General features: G+C 32.1%; 2 protein-coding genes and 3 pseudogenes across 2 annotated transcripts; 2 read left to right on the forward strand and 3 right to left on the reverse strand.

Annotated features, from left to right (window-relative positions):
* Positions 1-565: 565 nt before the first annotated feature.
* LOC149511870 (expansin-A23-like) lies at positions 566-1,955 on the reverse strand (annotated as a pseudogene).
* Positions 1,956-2,628: 673 nt separating this feature from the next.
* On the forward strand, positions 2,629-3,968 carry LOC149511871 (mitogen-activated protein kinase kinase kinase 20-like). Its single transcript, XM_089753440.1, has 2 exons — positions 2,629-2,907; positions 2,986-3,968. Exons 1-2 carry the CDS (start codon positions 2,629-2,631, stop codon positions 3,757-3,759), a joined length of 1,053 nt encoding a protein of 350 aa, XP_089609566.1. The 3' UTR covers positions 3,760-3,968.
* Positions 3,969-10,777: 6,809 nt separating this feature from the next.
* LOC149511872 (UDP-glycosyltransferase 83A1-like) lies at positions 10,778-12,953 on the reverse strand (annotated as a pseudogene).
* Positions 12,954-13,579: 626 nt separating this feature from the next.
* LOC149511873 (uncharacterized) lies at positions 13,580-23,944 on the forward strand. The gene is made up of 4 exons (XM_089753441.1): positions 13,580-13,728; positions 21,905-21,968; positions 22,230-22,522; positions 23,407-23,944. The coding sequence occupies exons 1-4, from the start codon at positions 13,580-13,582 to the stop codon at positions 23,729-23,731; spliced, it is 831 nt and encodes a 276-aa protein (XP_089609567.1). The 3' UTR covers positions 23,732-23,944.
* A 144-nt stretch (positions 23,945-24,088) lies between these two features.
* LOC111316743 (UDP-glycosyltransferase 83A1-like) lies at positions 24,089-25,933 on the reverse strand (annotated as a pseudogene).
* Positions 25,934-26,468: the final 535 nt, after the last annotated feature.

The following is a 26,468-nucleotide window of genomic DNA, read 5'->3' on the forward strand; positions in this document are numbered from 1 at the left end:
CCACAAAATAGTTCTTTTATAAAACTTTAAACTCATTTTAAATATTTTAATAAAAGGATAAAATTTTTATATAATCAATTATACCCTAAAAAATATTGATGGCAACTCCTCAAATTTGGCTTTTATTGAAAATGCCGTTTAACACCTGTTCATTTCTTATTCACCAAGTCCGGCGATCAGATTCCTCAAGTCCACACATTGCAACATCCACACAACACGAGCTTTTGCTATTGGGGTCAAAAACTTCATCGTAGTAGCTAACACATAGGATTCCCAGATGAATAGAGAAAAATGCAAACTTGAAGTCTGAAGACATGAAAATTGCTCGAATGTTGCCATACACAATCATTACGTTCCAACCAAAGCTTTAGTTTGAGTATACTAACTGATATAATTTTATCACTATATATTTTATCAAATATATATTTTTATTTTCTCATACTGAATATTTCCATATCCATCATTTTAATTATTTTTTAATCAAATTAAATCTTATAATGATGAATTTGCACGTGTTCAAAAATAAGTTGTTTCCGAATTCCACATATTCAAAAATAAGTTGTTTCCGGATTGATGCTTAATTAAAATGAATTAAAAGTGTTCAACTTTTGAGTTTTACAATTGAGGTTTGATTTAGTTTGAAGTTATCCCAATAGAAAAGTGAATCAAATGCAGTTGGCTATCTATTTGTAAAAATGGGATACAATTTTGCTAATGGTTTGCTTTGGTTCCACAGAGGGAACACCAAAATACATCCCGAATTTGCATTAAAAAAAAAAAAAAAGAAAACATTCACACTCAAAGGTAATGCATAATACAGGAATTCCACCACTACATAGCAAAGAAAATTTTCCTAGAAGTTCTTTTTCCTATCAAAAAATTGACCAAACTGCCAATTAGCTGGTACCACGTTATCGAACTCCACCTTTTTCCCATCACTAGTAGTCACCTGTAATGATAAGCTATGCCCTGTTAGCTTTGTTCCAATATGCCAATTCACTCCTTAGTTGCGGCTCAATTTGAATCCACCCAGTTCTTGAGCCCTTGATTTTAACATCCTTAATATCACCAGCACATCCAACATTGTACATCAACACATCGGTCCAGTTAGGGTTTCGCTTGACCTGGAATTGAACCCCACCTTTCTTGGAACACAAGACACGTCGGTACTTGACAGGGATGATTCCAGCTTTGTGTTGTGCTAGTTTTGTGAGCATTTCCATTGATAGATCAAAGTGTTTCAATGGGGGATTGCACCGGTTTCCATCAGATGTTGAGTAATTTGGAGTGCTAAAATTTGTTGCAGTCACTTTGATGGTACCAACAATGGGATAGCAACATTGAGGGTTATTCACACACACTTGATTTCAAAACAAGCACCATAGGCAAGTTCATTGTTGAATAGAGCTGTGCAAAGGGTTGTTGTCGGAGTCTATACCCTTGTTTTAATAGATTACCATATCCACAAGCTCCCCCTACAATGATCATATATAATTTACAATCATGATTATCTAATTTGAATAAAACAATAATTCATATATCCGTGTCTATTTATTTTATATATAATATGTGTAAAATACAAAAATTACAATATTACAATTCCAATCTAGACGTCAAATATAATTTTTTTTTTTTATTAAAATTTTAAATCATACCAGTGTCATATATATTTATTTATTTTCATATCACGTTTAAAATTGTTTGAACTAAATATTAATGATAAAAGATTGCACCATTTACTCATGCAAGAACTAATTGTAGCAAATGCATGTATAAAAATAAAATGATAAACTTACCAATGGTTTCTTTACCATCCATATCACCATAGAACGTTGCATGTGCATCATACCAATTTGTGTCAATATTTTGACAGCCAATATGTGCCTCTTGCCCATGGCTGCAGCCAGATAGACCATGAAAATGAGATATGAAAAGAAACATATAAGGCTAGCCATTGCTAAAAAAAATATAGAAAATTTAAATTAAATTAAACCAAAGCTTTGATAAAGGTCAAGGTGAGATATAAATGGAAGGGAAAATGTAAATTCAAAATTATGAGACCTAAATGAAGACTTTGGTTAAGTCCAACACAAATAATTAAATGAACGAGGAAATTAAGCAAGAAATTAAATGTTGTCTATAATTTTGGAAAAAACAGCAAATTATTCATTCATCTGATCTTCTGTCTGATTCTTGTTTTTAGTCAATGTGACTAAAACTATTCATTCATTAATTTTAAAACACCTAGACCATTAAATAACAATAATTTGCTTAACAAAAAAATTAAGGCTTTTTAATATTAAAAAAGGTTTAACCTTTCAAAGAAGATTGTATTATAAAAATTACGTAATTAAATACAAATAATAGCTGATATGTAATTCTTTCCGTAAATCATTCTACAATGGTAATTAGTTTCGAACCTTATCTTAGTGATAAAGAAGAGGTCTTAGAACTTTAAGTTTCTCAGTTAAATCCTACTATATGAGGTTTGGTTTAACTTTCTGATGAATTTGTTTATTTATTTTCTAATTTGTTGACTGATTGTTTAATAGTTTTTTTTATATATAAATATAGGCTTAGATTACCGCATATTGTGTTTCTTTCAATCATTTACTTTCATCAACAACCATGGATTTTGTTGTAGTAAAAGGAGTAGCATTAGCAAGGAATGGTTTAACTATGGATTGGATCAAACTCAAGACTCTTGGCAAGGGTTCCCATGGAGCTGTTCACTTGGTAAAACCAACAAACTCGGTTTCTGATGATCAACTTTTCGCTGTGAAATCATGTCGTTACAAAGATTTTAGTTCACTTCAAAAGGAACTACAAATCTTTAAACTATTTGTTGGTTGTGGTAATATTGTTCAATGCCATGGTGATATGTTAAGCATTGATGATCAAGGGATGGTTGTTCACAACTTGTTTCTTGAGTATGCCCCTGGTGGAAATCTTTTGGACTTGATGAACAAGTAATATGGGGGCAAGATACCCGAATTTGATGCCAAGTTCTACGCGAGAATGCTACTTGAAGGGATTCGGGATATTCATCAGAGAGGCTATGTTCATTGTGAACTCAAGCCAGTAAATATCCTTGTTTTTCCTTCCGATCAATATGCTTCCATTAGCAACCTAAAGATTGCTGATTTTAGCCTGGTTAGGCGACCTGGAGAAAGAGATATGTCTAAGGTAGAGCTTTTGATGCAAACTTTTCCTGGTACAGCAGCTTACATGCCACCCGAATCTGTTATTGATGGGAAAATCAGTGCTGCGTTAGATATATGGTCGCTAGGGTGCATTGTTATTGAGATGATCACTGGAAAACTACCATGGGAATATCAGAGCCTGAGAGATTTGGCGATTAAGATTGGATTTTCAAGACATCCACCAATACCTGAAACCATTTCAATTACAGGGAAAGATTTCTTGATGAAGTGTTTTGAAAAGGATCCTAGCGAAAGGTGGACTGCTGATATGCTTTTAAACCATCCTTTTCTCCTTTCTTACTGCAGTTCATTGCCATCTCCAACAAACTCTCTTCACCACGCTCGATTCAACAGTTGCCTTCCTTCCATGGAACCACTTAAGGCAATATGCCTAGCTTTTTTGGAACAACTTAATGCTGCTAATGCAACTCTTAGTAAGATGGCAGGTAGGGAGTTGTCTTTGGAATGCTCAACGCTCCAAGAATTCCCAGGTCTTCTGGAAATAAGAAGCTTATCCGGGATTCTGCTCCATAGCTTTCTGGAGAAGGTGAAATAGAAAAAGAGATGCCCTCAATTATCTTCCTTCCATGAAACAACTTTTGGCAATGTGCCTACTACTAACTAGTTTTACTTCATCGCTGTTCAAATAAACTTTTCATTCTGTTATAATATTAGTAGTAACTTTTATTCAACTAGTCTAGCAAAAAGGAAGGTCATGTAAGAAAAATGAAGCAACAGTGAAAGCGAAAGCTTTACTTTCAGTAATTTTGGGGCTAGCTTGGTGGGCATACATCTATGTTAGTGAAAGTGAGGGCATACATCTATGTTAGTGAAAGTGAGGGCATACTTCAGTGCACTCTTGAACAAAATTGTAGAGGCCATGAAGTTCAGACCATAGCTGATGATCCAGTCAGTAGATCATTCTGTTATAATATTAGTAGTAACTTTTATTCAACTAGTCTAGCAAAAAGGAAGGTCATGTAAGAAAAATGAAGCAACAGTGAAAGCGAAAGCTTTACTTTCAGTAATTTTGGGGCTAGCTTGGTGGGCATACATCTATGTTAGTGAAAGTGAGGGCATACTTCAGTGCACTCTTGAACAAAATTGTAGAGGCCATGAAGTTCAGACCATAGCTGATGATCCAGTCAGTAGATCATTCTGTTATAATATTAGTAGTAACTTTTATTCAACTAGTCTAGCAAAAAGGAAGGTCATGTAAGAAAAATGAAGCAACAGTGAAAGCGAAAGCTTTACTTTCAGTAATTTTGGGGCTAGCTTGGTGGGCATACATCTATGTTAGTGAAAGTGAGGGCATACTTCAGTGCACTCTTGAACAAAATTGTAGAGGCCATGAAGTTCAGACCATAGCTGATGATCCAGTCAGTAGATCCTGTGAGAGCAATAGCCAATAGGGTTTGGAAGAAAAATATACTTGATTGATTTCACATTATATTAGCTATTTGATCTGGTAGTTCCAGACTGTGCTTCGTACCAGGATTAATTTACCGCTCCTCTTTGGGTAATAAAATTTGTTAATTATGCAAAAAAAAAAAAAAAAAAAAAAGAGATAAAGGATGAGTTAAACAGAAAATTGTGGAAGAGAGATAAGACTTTTTCTCAATATCTTCCCCTAACACAAGTTTTTGGAAGCAAATAGTTTTGATTGAAAAGTACTATCAATTTTCAATAAGAACTTATAAATCCCATATAAAAATTGCATGAAAAAGATTTCGCTATGGCATTTAACATGATCAATCAGCCTCTCCTAAAAAAAAAAAAAGGAAGCCCTCACTGGAGTTCTTCCAACTCATGTGATCCTCTGGTTTGAACCGTTTCTAAAACCCCTACCTGCATTAAATTTTGTCCACATGAGTTTGGTGATCATCTGATTTTCTTGGTCCCATCTCAAAGTTCTGCAGCCTACTATTAGGAAATTCTAACATCGAAAACCTTCGACTCTAACATTGAATTATAGAGGAGTCAAGAATATAGCTTTTGCTTTGGTGTGCTTAAACTGACCATTGAATCTCCATTATCTCCAAAAATAATTTAACTGTAAAACTGAGGTAAAGTGGAAAACATGTTGCTTCAACATTGTTATTTGCAGAGGAAACCCCCCAACAAGACTGTCACTTTGTTTATTTTCATAATTCTTTTAATATCAAAAAAGTTCTCATAATTCTTTTGAAAAAGCAAAAAAATTGCCAAATTATTATAACATAATGAAAAGAACATATCTATGATTTCATCCATACAGTAAAATTCTTGAATATCTTGTTAAAGCTACCGCCTTCGCTGAAAAGAACTAAAGTTCGCGAGCCCTTTGAAATTCTTAGCACCAAATTATTGTTCAACCTTGGTCTTAATCGCCTGGTTTGATGATCCCTCTTTCATCTCTTTTAAATTTCAACCCAACCTTCCAAAAATCATAAATCTAAACTGGTCAGCAAAGTAAGGCCAATACAAGAAAAGGACCCATTGCTTGCACCTTCAGTAGTAGAGTTCCATCAACAATGGCTTAAGAAACAAGCAACCGAATGGTGAGACAGAACCCTCAAGTGGCTTAAGAATCCTTCTGGGTAAACAACATCCTTTCCCTCAGCAATATCTGGTCTTACAACCCAAAGAAATGGTCTATTGGAGAGTTCCAGCCCCAAAGCTAGCTCCTGAAATTGGATTTGGCAAAAATGGTTAGGCTCCAAATTGCAACATAAATGACAGGACCTGGTGGCTGTTGATCAAACTATTGCAAAATAGTTGCATCCTCTGGCCATAAACTTCCTGCCAAGTCTCCAAGCACACCAAAGCAAAAGCTATATTCTTGACACAGTTTGGTAGATCAGAATCTGAAAATAAAAAAATAAAAACCCAAAAATGAATGGCTTAATTACAGTTTAACAACAAGTTTCTTCAAACCATGGGAATTTGGACATTTTTTGTGAAGCAACATTCCTCGTCTTCAATCACTTGTTTTGAAACAAATGGGCTTAGGCATGGCTTATTTAACTAATAGGCTAATCTCATAGCCCAATTGTAGCTTAAAAGACCATTAATTGGGAAACTATAACTAGGTTATGGGCTGATAGTTTTAACTCGTAACTTAATTGACTCATCTTCTATTATATAGTTTAAATTTGATAATTTATAAATATATATATTTATATATAAGTGTGCTCCAATATTTTGAACCTCGATGTGTCATGAATTTCTTACTAATCACAAACTGCTACACTTGAGCTTCAACGTATAGATATGGGTTCAATGCTGTAACCAATTTTAAGGCTATCATTTGATTGAGGAAGAACATTCATATTCTTGATAGGGGAATACATAATAAACATTATGTAAAATCAAATAAATAAAGCAAGTTAGGTTTTAAAAAATTTATCTAATAGCATATGTCATTAAAATTTTTAAACTTTCATCTTGTGACAATAGACTTACCACATATCTCCTTAAAATATATTTTAAGGAATTAATAGAATAAAAAAATGATAATCTTGAATTCCTTTTATAAAATTTAAAAACTCCACCGGGAATATATGAAATAATAATCTTTAAGTTTGTTTAAATTACTTGCATGACAGCAACAATTTCTAATATAAAATTTACTTGAACGAAGCTGCAGAGCCAACCACAAAACAACAGTAGCAACAAAACCAAGGCTTTAAAATACAAACTCAATCTTGATAATAAATATTTCATCAGAATGTTTGTATCTCAAAGCCTTGTTTCTTGCTCTTGTTATGTTTCCTAGGTACAACAAAACAGACAGAAAAGAAAAGGTTAGTTTATGGTTCAGATGTTGGTTGTCTGTGATAAATTTAGCTAATAGCATTTATAGAGTTGGAGAAATGGTGCGTTGATCGAGTACGTAGTAGACCATATTACAACATTATGAGTAATTGTAAACTAAGTTAAGACGAAATTTTTACTTCCAGAATCGTAGCACTTTATTAATCCAATCCATATGATTGGTTCTTTGTGTTGGTACATCTGGTAATGTCCAAAGAGAGGGATGATTCCAATCTTGAACTTTATCCCTTCAAAGAAATTATGATTAATTCTGAATTAGTTACCAACCGGTATTCAAGTATGAATGCATGTATATAATTTGATTATGGATAAGGTGAACACTAAAAATCCCTACAAAGACAAAGATAATCTGAAACTGGTACATAAAAGCTTTATGTTTTAGATAGTTGAACTTAGAAAGCTTGATTAACATTAATGCATAAACAAATGGAGATAGAAAGAAGATCAGTAAAGATATTTAAGTATGCCAACAGTCCCATAACATGTTAGTAAAATTTAAATTGTTAATTTTAGTGTGATCAGGATTTAAATTTTAATAAACTCCTGTATCAAAAAAAAAATTTAAGTATTGTTTAAATATTAAATATATATATATATATATATAACTTTCACATTACACATGATTTGGTTGTACATCATATATTTTCTGACATGCATACTAAAAGTTGTCTAATATTAATTTTTAATAATTTAAAAAAAAGGAAAAAAAAAAAAAAAAAGGTTGAAAACGAACCTATTTTTCTTGCTTGTCTTATTAGTTCCAACATAAAGACAAACAAGCAAAACTTGGAAGTTAAATGTTAGAAGTCTCAACCTTTTATTTGTCTTTTCAGTTACATGCATCGATGCATGTTGCTGTTTTCTGTTCGTAATGTGGACGTCTTCCCGCTTCATTTATTGTCATAACGATTTCGAGAACCTCTAATTAATAAAACAGGTAAAGTGGTTACTATTTTTTTTTAATTAGATATGATAGATTAATTATTAAAATTTATTTTTTAATAAAATTTTAAAATTTATTAAAAAAATAACTTTTTGGGTCTATAATTACCAAATTACTCAAACCGCCACTGCAAAAACACAGAAACAAATAAATATCTTCTGGGAACATGAAACATGAAAGAACGCCGTCGAATTTCAAGCATTAATAAAATAAATTGTACGTCGGTTGAACATGGGACTCTTAACCGACTTCTTGATGGTCGGTCACATAAGGGAGGGCGCGGATCAGAAGCGACAACGACAGGTGTGGAACGCTGAATAATATACCGGAGAACGCGATGGCCGCCACCAATAGAATGGTATTGATATTAATATTACCAAATCTATAAAAAAAAAAAATTTAATCTCTCTTGTTCCTTTCGTCCCAAAATCTCTTCTTTAAAATCCAGACATCAATCGCCAACTGATTTCCCCTTACACTTTCGCCTGCAGTTCATTAGTTGCGGGATCTCTATCTTCTCTCCCTAGTTTCATATCTTTTGGCCTCCAACCAAGGTATGTTTGTCTATTCAGTTACCTAAAAACCAAAATGTTTTTACAGCACCAATTTTCTATTACTTTTTCTGGGAGGATAAATTATAAAAAAGTTTTTTCCCTTTAATTTCATAGATTGATAATTATAGTTAAAGTTTTGTTATTTGGAATATGTTAAATTTTGGATTTTTTTTTTGTTTTATATTTACGTTGGGTCTTTTCACCGTTATCTTTTAGATTGGATTTTTAGCATCGCAACAGAGTTGAGATATGTTTTGTTGTTATTGTCTGTTATTTCTGTCTGTTACCGTCGTCTGATAGGCTTTTTCTCTGCTTACACGTGATCAGCTGATTAGTTTTTGGTTGGATGTTTAACGATTATGATTTATGAACTACCTGCGAGTGGATTTTACAGCCATTAGTTTTTGTTTTGCTTTTTTTTTTTTTTTTTTTGGTGATTCTTTTGGGTATTTTCAGATATGATTTCGGAAATATTTTTGGTGATGATTATTTTGACTAAGGTTTTCTGGTGATGATGATGGTATTTATGTCAAATGGTGTATTTTTTGGCAGTAGGATTTTTTTTTTTCCTCTGCCCTGTATTTTATAGAGCTAGCTATTGTGACAAATTAATTCAAGAATATATGTCAGTCTAATTAAGATTTTTTTAGTCCTTTGTAATATTTCAAACATTATTTTAGGAAACTGGCATGGATCTTCTACAATCTTAGTTGATTTCAATTACATTCCTTTTATATGGGCTGACATTTCTTGTTATATAGCCCGAGCTGATAACCTGATCATAGCTTCATGTTTGCCTGACTGTCAGAAAGATGTCAACTTTTTCGTTGCCACTATTAAAGGGGGTGGAAGAAACAAGCAAGGTCCTGGCGAAGGTTCTCGAGGTGGTTCTCTGCCTTTGCAGGGTCAGCCAAGGAGGAAAGGTAATTTCTATTGGAAGAAAGATGATGGAAAAGATAAAGGGATCTGTTCCAAGCCTCATTTTATACTTTTAAAAAAGCAAGACCCATGAATTTGCTCAAGAAGCTGATGTGTCCAACACAAAACCAATTACAAACCAAAGGGAAGGCAGAGGATGGTACTCTCTTTCTCTCTCTTGTTCTCACTTTTGTTGTTTAATATACAGTAGTAGTTGAAATTTCCGTTGTGCATACCGAGTAGAGATTGCCTTCCAACTCCAACCAGATATGATTCTTTTTCAAGTTGTATACTTGAGTTAAAATCTAAGAGGTAGGGAGCATACCAGACGTGTGATTGGGTTCGGACACTGTCTTCCAATTCAACCAATGAATCCCTTTGTTATCACCAGTAATTGCTTATCAAGCTCTTGATTTCTTGAGACAGTGATTTTGGCAGTTGGAACATAAAAAACAGTTCACGGTGTAAGTGGAAAACTGATTTGATGAAGATTTCTTTTCCAGCCATGTATGGAATACCCAAATATGTCTGAGTTTACAGTCACTTGCATCTCAAAAATGCCTTTGAACTCATTGTGTTTATCTTCTCTCTTGTTGCAGCTAGAAAACAGTGCCTGACTTCTCAAAATTTATTTTCTGTCCAGAGCTAATTTCTATGTGCATACGCTTCACCCTTTCGCTGTTAATCCTATTCATTTTCCCAAATAGAATATTTTCATGGGCAAAAGAAAGGTATCTCTGGGACCAGCTTGACTAGCTTTAACTCCATGTAGCGATCCACTACTCTGATCCTTTACTAACATGGCAAATAGACCTAAGTGAACGTATAAGAAACAAAATGACTTGTTCCCAAAGATAGACCTTCTGTATATATAATATTGAATATTTTCTCTCGGTATCAATTGTAGTATTTTGCTACGGTGACCTACTTGCTACAGTACTTCCACCTTGGGATGTATTTGTCTAAATAAATATAGAAACATGTGTCTTGCATTGCGCTTCTCTGGAATTTTTATGCTAGCTTATGATTTGTTAAATGTTATAGGTTCTGTCCGTTCAAAGTCTGCCTTATGCTGCTTCTGGTGCTTACAAATGGGACAAGAGGTGTTGGAGGTGAAGATATTGGTAGCCCACTAATCCCTGGGAACACAGCAATGAATTCTCTTCTAGTCAACAAAAATCTGAGAGGCCATAAACGAGAGATGTTAGGCACAGAAGCTGCTGCAACGGATGATAGTATCAACTACAAGGCTTTTCAACGTGGGAACTCTCCACCAAACAACCCGGTGGGCAAGCAAGCCAATCCTCATCAGAGACCTTGTAACCCTGGTGAATATTGTCGACAAGGTAAAAAAGAAAAGAAGAACTAGCCACACAAAGTACTGTATCTGATATAAAGACATATTAAGGTCATGTTTGATGCATACGATGATAATCATCTTATACTATGTTTGATTTGAATCTAAAGAAAGGGATAGAATTGTAAGGAGGATTAATCATCCTCTTGGCATAAGATAATTCAATCTTTCCAAAATATAGAGGATTACTTTTAATTCATGAAATTAAACTTACATGTCTTATTATATCCTTAAAAATTGTATCAATAATTTAAATTGTACAAACTTTGAGAAGAGATAATTTTGATCAATAAATAAATTATTCTATCCTAATCCTTGCAAATATCAAATACAAGATAGTGTAACATTAATCTAATACTAATCATAATATCATCTTATCCTAATCTTATGCACCTAACACACCCTAAGTGTCTGCTTTTATCTCATCGTTGGAATTTTGAAGCCTGGTTAAATCTTCTTGGTAAGTTTAATGCGATCTCTATGTAGCATGACTAGACTTAAGCCATGAACTCCCAGTCTTGGATCCTTCCTTGAGTATCAGTGGCTTCATATATATAGTTCTATTCATTTTTTCTTTCTTTTTTTTTTTGGAGGATATCTATCAATTAGTTTTACTAATTACTTCTAAGTTAAACAAGGAAAAGACTTATAGCTGGAAAGGAATTCATCCATGATCAAGGCCAAGGATATTTTACCTATTTATTTATCCATTCAACAAAATCCTTAAAGTTTTCGTCAGAGCAACATGTTTCTCTGATGCTGCTCGTGACAGTTTCCTTGAGTGCCAGAGCTGTTTCTTTATACTTTTCATTGCCTAACAGTTGCTCTAGCTTACTCCTAATTTCTTCTCTTGTAAATTGTAATGATTCCTCTTCCATCTCTGATGAACCCCAATCCAACATTCCAATAGTCACAAATGTAGTTCTGGTTGAAGAACTAATCAGCAAATGCCAGCACAAGAAAGGGATTCCATTGCTTTACACCTTCAATTGTTGAGTTCTAACCACAATGGCTTATAAAGCCAGCAACAGAAAAATGAGCAAGAACCTTCCTTTGAGGTGCCCAACCAACCATTTTCCCTCTAGCAGCTATTCTTTCTTGAAACCCTTCTGGGTAGGCATCATTTCTTCCATCTGTTATATCAGAACGTACGACCCAAATAAATGGTCAACCTGTAAGTTCAAGCCCCAGTTTAAGCTCTTGAAATTGAGTTGTCTCAAAAACGGTGAACCTGCCAAATGCAACATAAAGGACTGATTGTGGTACCTGTTGGTTCTGCTATTTCAGACAACTTGAATCTCCTCGACTTAAGTTTCCGATTGAGTCTCCAAGCCGGTTTGGTGCCAACAGTGGGCCTATAGCTCTGATCTGTGCAAGGACACAATTTATCTTGCTTTCTGATCCCTTCATTTCTTCTATAGGCTCCTTCACTTTCCCTAGCGTGACCTGCAAGATTGCTTCTGATATCTTCTCTTGTTTCCTATCCTCTGCTGATCCAAGTCCATCTGGAATCCGTACAAGGCAAATCTGATCACCCACATCTTTCATTGCCAATATATCCAGGGCATTTCTATGATTAAACTCCATGTTAACAATTTGAATCCATGTTTAACTAAGCCTTGCGAAAGCTCCATTGGAGGAATTACATTGCCTTGTGCCGGCTATGGAATCACCAGAATTTGTGGATTGTCCATCTTCTTTCCTTGTTTTGCTTCCAAGACTGACATTTGATCTTTGAACTCAATTATCCATGTAACTTCTATTAGTGACCTGAGGAAACAGCCGGTAGATATTGTCTTCATATATTTCCATGTCAGTGGAGTCTTGAACTTGGAATCTATACGATTGCTCTTGTTCTTCCTTCCCATTTTAAAATCATGCGTTATTTCAGTTTATTATTGATCTCATTTTGTTTGCAATGACCTACTGATCCTGACCTTTTGGATTCATTGGATTTCTTTGTGGCATCTGATAGGCTGATACTGCACTCTCTTATCTTCATAGAATCCACAATTAAATTTTCAATGTATAGATGACCTATGTTGAAAACAACCCTTGTTTTCCTTTATTATTTGGGAATTCACAATCTCCAATATTGTTTAAAATGAAATGCATAGCTTAAACATAGGTCATATGGCTGCCAAAAAAAAACATGGATATCTTGCTAAGTTAAGAATATGCATTTAACAACAGGTTTCTTCAAAAGATGGGAATCTGGATTTTTTTTTATCCTTGATCATGTCCCCTTTTTTCCTTTTTTTTTTTGGTGTTGTGTGTGAAGCTCAAGGCTTGTAATTTCTTTGAATTGAAGATTTGGGCTCAATCTTGAAGCACAAATTTCAAGCCCAAGCTTAGTGAACTAAGCCCAGTTCATTTCTAATTCCGGGGGAGAAACTATTAAGCCAATCCATTGACTCTTAGAAGCCCAAAATCTTAAAGTTTTGTCATTTAGGACCCTAGTTATATTTTCTTAATTTTGGGGGAATGATTCAGATCAATTTCCATTAAAATAATATTTATTTCGATTAAACAAAATTACTTTTATTTCATCTCAAACATTAATGGCCAAAAAACCTGGGATTTGGGAAACCAATCGCCACCAAAGAATTATTACCACTAACCTAGGTATTACGAGTATTATTTACAAAAATAGTTGTTTATTTTTATTCTGCTGGTTCTCAAATCACTTTCCAATCATGAATTGGATCAGAGACAGGTTGGAACCAGAGTTAGTTATCAAGGAGTACCCACAACAACGGACGTGTCTGTTCTGAACCTAAACTCAAAGATGATCCAATCTGGAGATCCTGAGCCGATAAACTCGCTGGTGACAAAACAAGACTCACTCCCTATCACGAAGAGAAACCCTAAGGAAACTCCAAGGAAGAGAAACCTTGAGGAAACTTTAAGGAGACTAAGACTTTATTTATATAGATGGTAAGATTAATTATAGTAAATAATAATAAAATTATTATAATTATGATTAAAAAAATTTGAATAAAATATTTATGTTAAATATATCACATTAAAATTAATATTTAAATTTAATTAATAATACGATAAATTCAATTGTATTATAAAAAAAATATAATTGAATCCAAATGAACATTTATACAAATTTTTTTTTTGAAGATCTTTTGATTAAATTGAGTCCAAAATTGAAAACTTTAATCAGGCTATGATTTGACCATTATAAACTTCTTTTTTTCTTATTTTAATGCAAAAATGACATTAGAAAAAAAAAAAAAAAGAGACGCAAATTTGTAAAAATGAGGCACAATTTTGCTAATTGGTTAAAAAAAGGGAACACCAAAACATGGACCAAATTTGCTTAAAAACCATGCACACTCAAAGGGCATGAATGCAGGAATTCCAAAATTTTCCTCAAGTTCTTTTTCCAATAAAAAGGTTGATCAAACTGCCAATTCACCGAGGCCACGTTACCCAACTCCACCATTTTTCCATCACTAGTAGTCACCTGTAATGATATGCTTTGCCCTGGTAGTCACCTGTAAAATGGGCAATGGGCAATGGGCAATGGCCCAAGTGTGCGTGTTTTTATTTTAATTCATGTCAAGATAATTAACTCTTGAGAATTTTTTATTGTTGGTTAAGATTTAATGTCGTATTGAATGAATTTAGGATTTAATTCAGCTTATTTTTGTAATTATTTTTTAAAAATATAAAATTTAAATATCAATACTTATAATTCATTTTTTTTTATTTTTAGATTATGACTCCTTTATAAAAAAAAATAATATCATATTCAATTAATAACATGAGTTATGTTTCAAAATAGAAAATGTGTTGGATGTATTTTCTAATCATTCTTTATTGTTCTTTCTTTCAAGTTATAATCATAATAAAATAATGCGTCTATATAATCAATTAAATATTAAACTATTATATCATAATTAAATTACAATAATTAAATAATCAACTAATAAATTAGAATATAACTAAACAATCTAGCACCGTAAAATTTAAATCTAAGACCTCACACATAGGATCTAAGATCTCTTCCTTGCTATTAAGTTAAAAATTTATTAGCATCATTTTTTGGTGTTAAATAATAGTTTAAATTACATTTTCTTTTGTTTTAATTACTTGAATCTAAAGAAAGTTTTTAAAAAATAAAAAATAAAAGGAGGGATAACAATTATAAAGTAAAGTCTTAATTTGTTTATTCTCTTGTTTTCATAAAGAACATTTCTTTAAAAAAAAAATCACTTATTTTGAGCATAAATTCCTTAAAAAATAAATTTAAAATAATGGGTGAAAAATTTAGGAATAGTGGTTTACGGTATATGCTTAATTATAAAATTTGTTTAAGAAATTTCCTTAAAGAAAAAGAAATGTACATATTTTTTTTAATTAAATGTAGATATATTTTTTCTTCTTTGTTTGTACATATGACAATTGCATGTTGCATGTAATAAAGATCATATACTAATTAGAAGTAAAGTCATACAAACCATTGTCATTTCCTCTTTACTAATTTAATAACATTTCTTTTTTATTAATTATTTTTATAATAGTATCAAACAATAAATATATTTACTTATTGGTGGATCACTCTTTTTTAAATTGTCCCAAGTTTCAAATAATAATCGACATTTGGGTTAAGCTTTTGTGTCATCTTATGGATTTGATCAAGTTTCCTTATTTTAAAAAAACTCTGTTATATTAAAGGCTTAACTTCATAACTATACTCTGTGGTTAATGTTAAAATGAAAATGTTCCCTGAGATTTAAAACGTAATACATAACTATAATTTGTTTTATTATTTTTTTCTTCAAAATTGTTTTTTTTGTCGTTTCTTTTCATTTTTTTATTTCTTCTTCATCTCAACTCATATTTTTTCTCTAAAAATTTATTCACTATCTCTAAAACCAAATCAATTCTCTTTCTAAAGGTTTGGTTTGGTATTAGAGAATTTATTTGGTATTAGAGAATTTATTTGGTTTTAGAGAGAAAATGAATTTGTCAATCCAAAAATTCAATCAAAGCCATTTCCGGCAAACAATATTTTTTATTCAGCAAAACCCAAACAATTGAACAAACAATGACAAAACACAGGCAAGCATAGAACCAAAAAAGAAGAAATTTGAGCAGTGAGTAATCTCAAGCAATTCAGCAGTCAATACTCATCTGAATTCAACAAAAAAAAAAAAAAAACTAGCAATCAAATCAAAGCCAAAATCCATAAAGCAAACAGCAAAAAATCCACCAACAAAGTCTCAACACATATTAACAGTTCAGTGAACCCAAAATCAACAATAAACTAAACCCAAAAAAGACTTATTTGGTAGTGCAAAATCAATAATTACCCATCAGCAAACAATCATAGACACATAAATTAGCAGCAAAACACCTATTGAAAAAATTGAAAACAAAATAAAAAGTTTCGTTATAAGAATTTTTGGTATTTTTCAGTTGTGGGGCTCCTTCTCTGGGGTTTTGAAATAGAATAAAAAATATTGTTTTAAGGTTCTTGAGTGGTGAATAATAGTAGGGACAATTTGAAAGGTTTTGAGTTTTGGTCGTGTCTTAAAGTACTTAAATAGAAAAGAAGATAGCAGCATTTTTTATCAAGATTTAAGCTTTTGCTGGGTATTAGGCAAATAAGGAAAAGAGAGGAACGATGCCACACAGAGAAGAAATGAGGCCAAGGTCGAAGATCAATGGTGGAGCAAGTGGTGGTTTTTCAACTAATTTATGGGTTTTATTCTTGAGTTTAAAGTTGGTGGAGAAAAGTTAGAGAATACTTAGAAAGTTTGGTTTAGTTAGAGAGAAAAGTTAGAAAAAGAATTGATTTGGTTTTAGAAAGAGAAAATGAATTTTTAGAGAGAGAGAATATGAATTGAGAGAAAAAAATAAAAAATAAAAAAATAAAATGTAAGGGAAAAAAATAATGATTTTAAATAAAAAAAATCAAACAAATCATAGGATAATTAAGTATCATATTTTGAATCTCAAGAGGTACTTTCATTTCGGCCTTAATTATAAGATATATTTATAAAGTTAACCTTATATTAAAACGACTTTTAATATAATTTATTGTTATAATGTTGATTTAATTTTAATAATTAATATTTAAACTCAAATAATTTTAAATACTTAATTATTAAAAAAAATTTTATTGACATATACAAGTTTGAAATAATTATTATTCATTCTATTGTGTTTCCAATGAAATAGTAATTTTAGGTGTATATATAATTTTTTTGTTTGTGTTTGTAACTTATTAGGATATACTTTAAAGAGTCAACCGGCTTGTCTGCCATTTTTTTCCAAACTTTTTTGTTTTTTAACGTTACATATATTTATTGAATAAATTTAACTATAAAATCTACCAATTCATAGATAAATTAATTTATTGGTAAGTAAGATATAAAATCAAATTAATAATTATAAGTGAGTCCAAAAATTTAGAACAAATATGATGAGACAAATAATATTGTTTATTTTAAATGATTGTAACGTTTCAAAAAAAATTTTTCAACTAGAAAGAGTAGTGATGTAAACATGTAAAACGACCCCTAAAAAAATAATAATAAAAGGAATTATTCCTATATTTATGAATATCATTTTTTAAGCCACATTCCCAAACCAAACAAAACATGAATATTTAAGGGAGAATTTCAAAAAGGAGTGGTTACCAAGAATATTTACTGATGGATACTATAATTAAAAATAGTAAAGAAAAAGGAAATGCTAATATGTAAAATTTTAAATAGGAAATGACAATGACTTTTAGGACCTTAATTCAATAGGCATATGATCTTAATTACATGCAATTGTCATATGTACAAACAAGACAAAATATAAATTTATTTAATTAAAAAATATGTACAATATTCTTAAAATATATGTACATAAGTAATTGTCATATACTTAAAAAAGATGCTTGATATTTCATTTTTAACATGACTTTATATCTTAAAAAATATGATCCTAACTCTCTATCTAAACATCCCTCGAATAACAAAATAACAAGAAATTTTTATAAGAATATACATTTGGATATGATGTCATAATATTGAAAAATATATAAAAGTAACACAGTTTAAAATTTTTTTAAAAAATATATTTTACATATAATGTATCATTAAAAATTATAATATGATAATTTACATGTTTTATATATATTTGACATAAAATAAATAAATATAAATATACGAATTATCAAACATCAAATAAGATTAGAGGGAAATAGGTGATTATATTTGACATGTCACAAAGAAAGGTCATCGTCTATCCATTATCCGCCTAAGAAATTTAAGTCCTATATATTAACATCAAATGTGAGAGACCATTTTTAATCCCTTAAAAATTAATTACTTTTAGTTTCTTAATTATGTCCACTTTCCATTTATAAGCTATTACAACTAGCAAGTATAAAATTAGGTTAAAAAGCATTAAAAGATTTTAGAATTGAATTTTTAGATAAATGAAACTTATGAGATAAAGTAAGATTACTTTTAATAGTACAAGTGTGATCTTGCAATAGCCTTTGCCAAGATTCACTGTCTTACCGGGAAAGGAACTTCAAAGTCAAGTGAAGATTCTGACTCTCCACCATTAATGCCATTGAATTCTATTTCTGAATTCATGTTGGCCATGGCCGTCAGTTCAACCACGTAGAAAAGAAAAATAGCTGATCTCATTAAAGTGATAGAAGAAAAGGATTTGAAAATCGCAAAGCTCATATGTCAAATAAAAATGCAGCAAGACAATGAGCCAACTATGATCAATTGCATTCTCCAGGTCTTACAACAAACAAATCAAATGCCAATTTTTTTTTTTTAAGAAATTGAAAGGAGCCTTGGAAACTGAACTGAAGACTCTGAGTTGAATGCATCAACTTCAACATCAATTGCCACGTTGTCTATCCAACAATTGCAAGATGATTGAAACATGTTCCTAATTTAAAATTTTAAATATGTATGTAAATAAAAATAAATAAATAAATACGAAAATCAAAAATAAAAATAAATAAAGCAAATATAAAACTAAAAAGAAAAAATAAAATTTTCACGATGCAATTTAAATAACCTTTTTTATTTTATCTGTAAATGTAAGAAGTGTAAAAATTTTCATTTACAAATAAGGTAATTAAAATTAATATTTGAGATTTTGATAATAAGGTGGCTAGGAATACATTTAAATTAAAAAATATACAAAAAGAAAAAAAAAAGAAAAGAAAATGCATGTGCAGAGTACATATTGTGATGTCATGTACCTTGAGCATATAAAAAAATGTGACAGAAATCTAAACTTACATCATCTAGGTTAACTATTAAAAGTGTAAAAGATATATTTATATTCGTAAGTTATTTGATATCGGTTTAAAAAAAATTTGAATTTAATTCGATTATTTTTGAATTGAGATTGAACTTGAATAATTTAATTTATCAAACAAATTAAATTTGAACATTTTAATACTTAATTCAAATTACTTGTAAGGTTATCGAAATTTTTATTTTAATATATATTTTATTATTTTAACTATAGATTATAATTTTATCCTTAAAATAAAAATTCCTAAAACTAGAAGCTTTATCTTTTTCAATCTCACGACTCTCCTCTTCCCCCAGTGGCGCTATCCCTATCTCTTTCAATCTCATGACTTTCCTTTCTCCCCCTCCGGGCGCTATTCCATGGACATGACAAAAAACTTTGTTCCAATGTCTGTGTTTTTCTAGACATCACAAGGAAAGCATATGTTATTCCATTTTTAAAAAGGAATAATGACAAACTAGAATAGGGATAAAGGGTCTTTTCCAAGAGTGATCGTGCTGATACTTAGACTCACCCAATCCAATTCACTTTTTCTTCTTCATTTTTGGTGCATTTGTTTCCATTCAATTTCATTCGATTGATCCCAGCTTTTCTTTGTTTCGGTAAAATCAAAATGGGGTCTTTCAACATTATTTCGCTCCAATACTCATCCAAATCCTGCTGCAAAAGTAGGATTGCAGATTTCTCAAGTGCTTGGGTGAAATATTCGCCTTGGTCTGTGCATATGACGCTCTCAAATCTTTCGGCTTCGAGGGAGAAAGGCCTTCAATGTCCAATTTCTTTAAAGGGGAGAAAATAAAATGTCAACTATCGGAAAAATCACAAATTTTTTATCATGATTCGAATCGAGCGAGCTCAAGTTTAGTTTGAGTTTTATTTCGAGTTAAACTCGAGCTTGAAAAAAAAATTCAATCAAATTCGAATTGAATTTTAAGTTTTAATTTTTGAGTCGAGTTTGAGTTCGAGTATCTTAACATATTAGCTTTGCTCAACTCGATTCAATTACACCTCTATTAACTATTATATGAACAATGACATTTTTAGCCCTACATATTAATATTTCTTCCATAATTCACGTCATACATCAACTTTACTTTTACTATTAACCTCAATTCATGGTTATTTTCAAGCATGATTTGATTTAAAATTGTAATTTAAAAAATAGAGATTACTTTAATATAATATATAGATAATATAAAGCCATTATAATATCAAAACCTTTAATTCAAAATTAGATTACCATACTACTAATAATGAAGTTTGAAGATTTAGAATTCACAAAACAAATAAAAAGATAATAAAAAATAAAAATTAGATTAGGGGTGGAATATATGCATCTAGAAGGTAATTTGTAAAATGGTGTTTCTATTCACTCTTTTTTTTTAATTATCTTTAAATAAAATTATTTAATTATTTCTTTTCATTTTAATTTTAAAATTTTTGGATATGTATAGAAAAGGGTTTTTAAAAAAAATTAAGTAATTTCATTTAAAAATGATTTTGAAAAAAAAAAGTGAAAAGAAAAAAAAAAAAAGGTTGAAATTGAGCTCCCTTTGTAAAATTCATAGGCAAAAATATCTCTCCAAACGCCGAAGTTTTTGCAAAAAGTCTCTTCGTTCTCTTTTTCCTTTGTAGTAATTATTTATCGTCATGGCGGAAAAACTAAACATTTTTAGTTTGTTGATCTAAGTTGTAATTCTCGTTTTTAATTTCGCTGAAAAACATCTAAACAATTTGGTTTGAAATTGAGTTGGAAAAGGTATTCTTTGTGGTGTGAGCCGTTATGCATGACATGCTTGCGTAAGACTTGCCCCCCTTTTTGAATGTTTTGAGTGTTTGAGCTTTGAAATTTCCGTGGGCTTGTGGTGGCAGAAGAGAGTAATTGGCAGGAACTGATACGTTCAGTGGGGACCATCTCTCCCGCGTCAAACTTAGTATTAGAAGACAAGAAGCTTCCGAGCCACCAACCAAAATGGTGAACACGTGTCAATAAAAGATTTGTTAAGAAATGAAAAGACTGGTGTCGAGAAAAGAAGTCTCAAAGGATAATCTATACTTGCATTAATATTAACAAATCCAAACAAAACAAGGAATCGAATATTCTCACCATCTTCACTCCTGCGTCAAACTTATTAAGCGAAGCCCATAGCATTCCACCGTCGGATTTGCTCCTTTAATCATTTTCATCTCTCTCTCTTTCCTTTCTTCCCAAAATCTCTTCTTTAAAATCCAGACATCCATCGCCAACTGATTTCCCCTTACACCTCCGTTCGCCTGCAGGTCATTAGTGCCGGGATCTCTCTCTCTTCTCTCCATTGTTTCATATCTTTTGGTCTCCAACCAAGGTATGTCTGTCTATTCAGTTACCTAAAAACCAAAATGTTTTTAGAGCATCAACTTTCTATCAACAAAATTTTTACTGTTTTTTGGAGGATAATTCATAAAGAAGTTTTTTCCTTTTGATTTGATGGATTGATAATTATGGTTAAAGTTGTCTTATTTCGAATATGTTTAATATTGGATTTTCTTGTCTTATATTTAAGTTGGATCTTTTCACCGTTATTGGTTTTAGATTGGATGTTTTAGCATCGCATCAAAGTTCAGATCTGTTTTCTTGTTATTATCTGTTATTTCTGTCTGTTACCGCCGTCTGATACGCGTTTTCTCTGCTTACACGTGATCAACTGATTAGTTTTTGGTTGGATGTTTAACGATTATGATTTATGAACTACCCGCAAGTGGATTTTACAGCCATTAGTCTTTGTTTTGCTTTTTTTTTTTTTTGGTGATTCTTTGGGGGTATTTTCAGGTGTGATTTCGCAAATATTTTTGGTGATGATTATTTTGACTATGGTTTTCTGGTGATAATGATGGTATTTATGTCAAAATCGTGTATTTTTGGGAATTTTTTTGTTCCCTCTGCCCGGTATTTTATAGAGCTAGCTATTGTGGCAAAATTAATTCAAGAATATATGTTAGTCTAATTAAGATTTTTTTAGTCATTTGTAATATTTCAAACATTATTTTAGGAAACTGGCATGGATCTTCTACAATCTTAGTTGATTTCAATTACATTCCTTTTATATGGGCTGACATTTCTTGTTATATAGCCCGAGCTGATAACCTGATCATAGCTTCATGTTTGCCTGACTGTCAGAAAGGTGTCAACTTTTTCGTTGCCACTATTAAAGGGGGTGGAAGAAACAAGCAAGGTCCTGGCGAAGGAGCTCGACGTGGTTCTCTGCCTTTGCAGGGTCAGCCAAGGAGGAAAGGTAATTTCCATTGGAAGAAAGATGATGGCAAAGATAAAGGGATCTGTTTCAAGCCTCATTTTATACTTTTATGAAAGCAAGACCCATGAATTTGCTCAGGAAGTTGATGTGTCCAACACAAAACCAATTACAAACCAGGCGGAAGGCAGAGGATGGTACTCTTTCTCTCTCTTATTCTCACTTTTTCTGTTTAATAAACAGTAGTAGTTGAAATTTCCGTTGTGCATACCGAGTAGAGATTGCCTTCCAGCTCCAACCAGATATGATTCTTTTTCAAGTTGTATACTTGAGTTAAAATCTAAGAGGTAAGGAGCATACCACTTGTGTGATTGGGTTCGGACATTGTCTTCCAATTCAACCAATGAATCCCTCTGTTATCACCAGTAATTGCTTATCAAGCTCTTGATTTCCTGAGACAGTGATATTGGCAGTTGGCACATAAAAAACAGTTCATGGTGTAAGTGGATAACTGACTTGATGAAGATTTCTTTTTCATCCATGTATGGAATACCCAAATATGTCTCTGAGTTTATAGTCACTTGGATCTCGAAAATGCCCTTGAACTCATTTTGTTTATCTTCCCTCTTGTTGCTGCTAAAAAGCAGTGCCTGACTTCTCAAAATTTATTTTCTGTCCAGAGTTAATTTCTATGTGCATATGCTTTACCCTTTCGCTGTTAATCCTATTCATTTTGCCAAATAGAATATTTTCATGGGAAAAAGAAATGTATCTCTGGGACCAGCTTGACTAGCTTTAACTCCATGTAGCAATCCACTACTCTGATCCTTTACTAACATGGCAGATAGACCTAAGTGAACGTATAAGAAACAAAATGACTTGTTCCCAAAGATAGACCTTCTGTACATATAACATTGAATATTTTCTCTCGGTACCAATTGTAGTATTTTGCTACGGTGACCTACTTGCTACAGTACTTCCACCTTGGGATGTATTTGTCTAAATAAATATAGAAACATGTATCTTGAATTGCGCTTCTCTGGAAGTTTTATGCTAGCTTATGATTTGCTAAATGTTATAGGTTCTATCCGTTCAAAGTTTGCCTTATGCTGCTTCTGGTGCTTACAAATGGGACAAGAGGTGTTGGAGGTGAAGATATTGGTAGCCCACTAATCCCTGGGAACACAGCAATGAATTCTCTTCTAGTAAAAAAAAATCTGAGAGGCCATAATCGAGAGATGTTGGGCACAGAAGCTGCTGCAACGGATGATAGTATCAACTACAAGGCTTTTCAACATGGTTACTCTCCACCAAACAACCCAGTGGGCAAGCAAGCCAATCCTCATCAGAGACCTTGTAACCCTGGTGAATATTGTCGACAAGGTAAAAAGGAAAAGAAGAACTAGCCACACAAAGTACTATATCTGATATAAAGACATATTAAGGTTATGTTTGATGCATAGGATGATAATCATCTTATACTATGAATGATTTGAATCTAAAAAAAGGGATAGAATTGTAAGGAGGATTAATCATCCTCTGGGCATAAGATGATTCAATCTTTTCAAAATAGAGAGGATTATTTTTAATCTATGAAATTAAATTTACATTTCTTATTATATCTTTAAAAATTATATCAATAATTTAAATTATGCAAACTTTGAGAGGGAATAATTTTGATCAATAAATAAATTATCTTATCCTAATCCTTGCAAATATCAAATACAAGAAATTTTAACATTATTTAATTTAATACTAATCATAATATCATCTTATCTTAATCTTATGCACCAAACACACCCTAAGTGTCTACTTTTATCTCATCGTTGGAAGTTTGAAGCTTAGTTAATTCTTCTTGGTAAGTGTAATGGGATCTCTATGTAGCATGACTAGACTTAAGGCATGAACTCCCAGTCTTGGATCCTTCTTTGAGTATCAGTGGTTTCATATATATAGTTCTATTCATTTTTTCTTTTTCCTTTTGGAGGATATCTATCAATTAGTTTTATTAAGTACTTCTAAGTTAAACAAGGAAAAAACTTATAGCTGGAAAGGAATTCATCCATGATCAAGGCCAAGGATATTTTACCTATTCATTTATCCATTCAACAAAATCCTTAAAGTTTTCGTCAGAGCAACCTGTTTCTCTGATGCTGCTCATGACAGTTTCCTTGAGAGCCAGAGCTGTTTCTTTATACTTTTCATTGCCTAACAGTTGCTCTAGCTTACTCCTAATTTCTTCTCTTGTAAATTGTAACGATTCCTCTTCCATCTCTGATGAACCCCTATCCAACATTCCAATAGTCACAAATATAGTTCTGGTTGAAGAACTAATCAACAAATGCCAGCACAAGAAAGGGATTCCATTGCTTTGCACCTTCAATTGTTGAGTTCTAACCACAATGGCTTATAAAGCCAGCAACGGAAAAATGAGCAAGAACCTTCCTTTGAGGTGCCCAACCAACCATTTGCCCTCTAGCAGCTATTCTCTCTTGAAACCCTTCTGGGTAGGCATCATTTCTTCCATCTGTTGTATCAGAACACACGACCCAAATAAATGGTCAACCTGTAAGTTCAAGCCCCAGTTTAAGCTCTTGAAATTGAGTTGTCTCAAAAACGGTGAACCTGCCAAATGCAACATAAAGGACTGATTATGGTACCTGTTGGTTCAGCTATTTCAGACAACTTGAATCTTCTCGACTTAAGTTTCCGATTGAGTCTCCAAGCCGGTTTGGTGCCAACAGTGGGCCTATAGCTCTGATCTGTGCAAGGACACAATTTATCTTGCTTTCTGATCCATTCATTTCTTCTATAGGCTCCTTCACTTTCCCTAGCATGACCTGCAAGATTGCTTCTGATATCTTCTCTGGTTGTTTCCTATCCTCTGCTGATCCAAGTCCATCTGGAATTGGTACAAGGCAAATCTGATCACCCACATCTTTCATTGCCAATATATCGAGGGCATTTCTTTGATTAAACTCCATGTTAATAATTTGAATCCATGTTTAACTAAGCCTTGCGAAAGCTCCATTAGAGGAATTACATGGCCTTGTGCCGGCTATGGAATCACCAGATTTGTGAATTGTCCATCTTCTTTTCTTGTTTTGCTTCCAAGACTGACATTTGATCTTTGAACTCAATTTTCCATGTAACTTCTATTAGTGACCTGAGGAAACAGCCGGTAGATATTGTCTTCATGTTTTTCCATGTCAGTGGAATCTTGAACTTGGAATCTATACGATTTCTCTTGTTCTTCCTTCCCATTTTAAAATCATGCATTATTTCAGTTTATTATTGATCTCATTTTGTTTGCAATGACCTACTGATCCAGACCTTTTGGATTTATTGGATTTCTTTGTGGCATCTGATAGGCCGAGACTGCACTCTTTTATCTTCATAGAATCCACAATTAAATTTACAATGTATGTATGACCTATGTTGAAAACAACCCTTGTTTTCCTTTATTATTTGGGAATTCACAATCTCAAATTTTGTTTAAAATGAAGTGCATAGCTTAAACATCGGTCATATGGCTGCCAAAAAAACATGGATATCTTACGAAGTTAAGAATATGCGTTTAACAACAGGTTTCTTCAAAAGATGGGAATTTGGACATTTTTTATCCTTGATCATATATATATATATATATATATTTTTTTTTTTTTCCTTTTTGCGTGCAGTTCATGACTTTTAATCTCTTTGAATCGAAGATTTGGAACCATTTTCAAAGATTTGGGCTCAATCTTGAAACACGAATTTCCTGCCCAAGCTTAATGGACTAAGCCCAGTTTATTTCTAATTCCGGGGGAATAACTATAAAGCCAATCCATTAACTCTTAGAAGCCCAAAATCTTAAAGTTTTGTCATTTAGGACCCTAGTTATATTTTCTTAATTTTGGGGGACAAATCAGATCAATTTCCATTAAAATAATATTTATTTCTATGAAATAAAATTACTTTTATTTCATCTCATACATTAATGGCCAAAAAACCCGGGATTTTTTAAGCCAATTCCCACCAAAGAATTATTACCACTACCACTAGCCTAGGTATTATTTAAAAAATAGTTCTTTATTTTTAATCTCCTTTTTCTCACATCACTTTGCAATCATGGAATGGATTAGATACTGAAAATGACAGATT

Source organism: Durio zibethinus, chromosome 24, assembly GCF_047325235.1.
Source record: "Durio zibethinus cultivar Kanyao isolate XHJ-2024 chromosome 24, ASM4732523v1, whole genome shotgun sequence".
Lineage (NCBI taxonomy): Eukaryota > Viridiplantae > Streptophyta > Magnoliopsida > Malvales > Malvaceae > Durio > Durio zibethinus.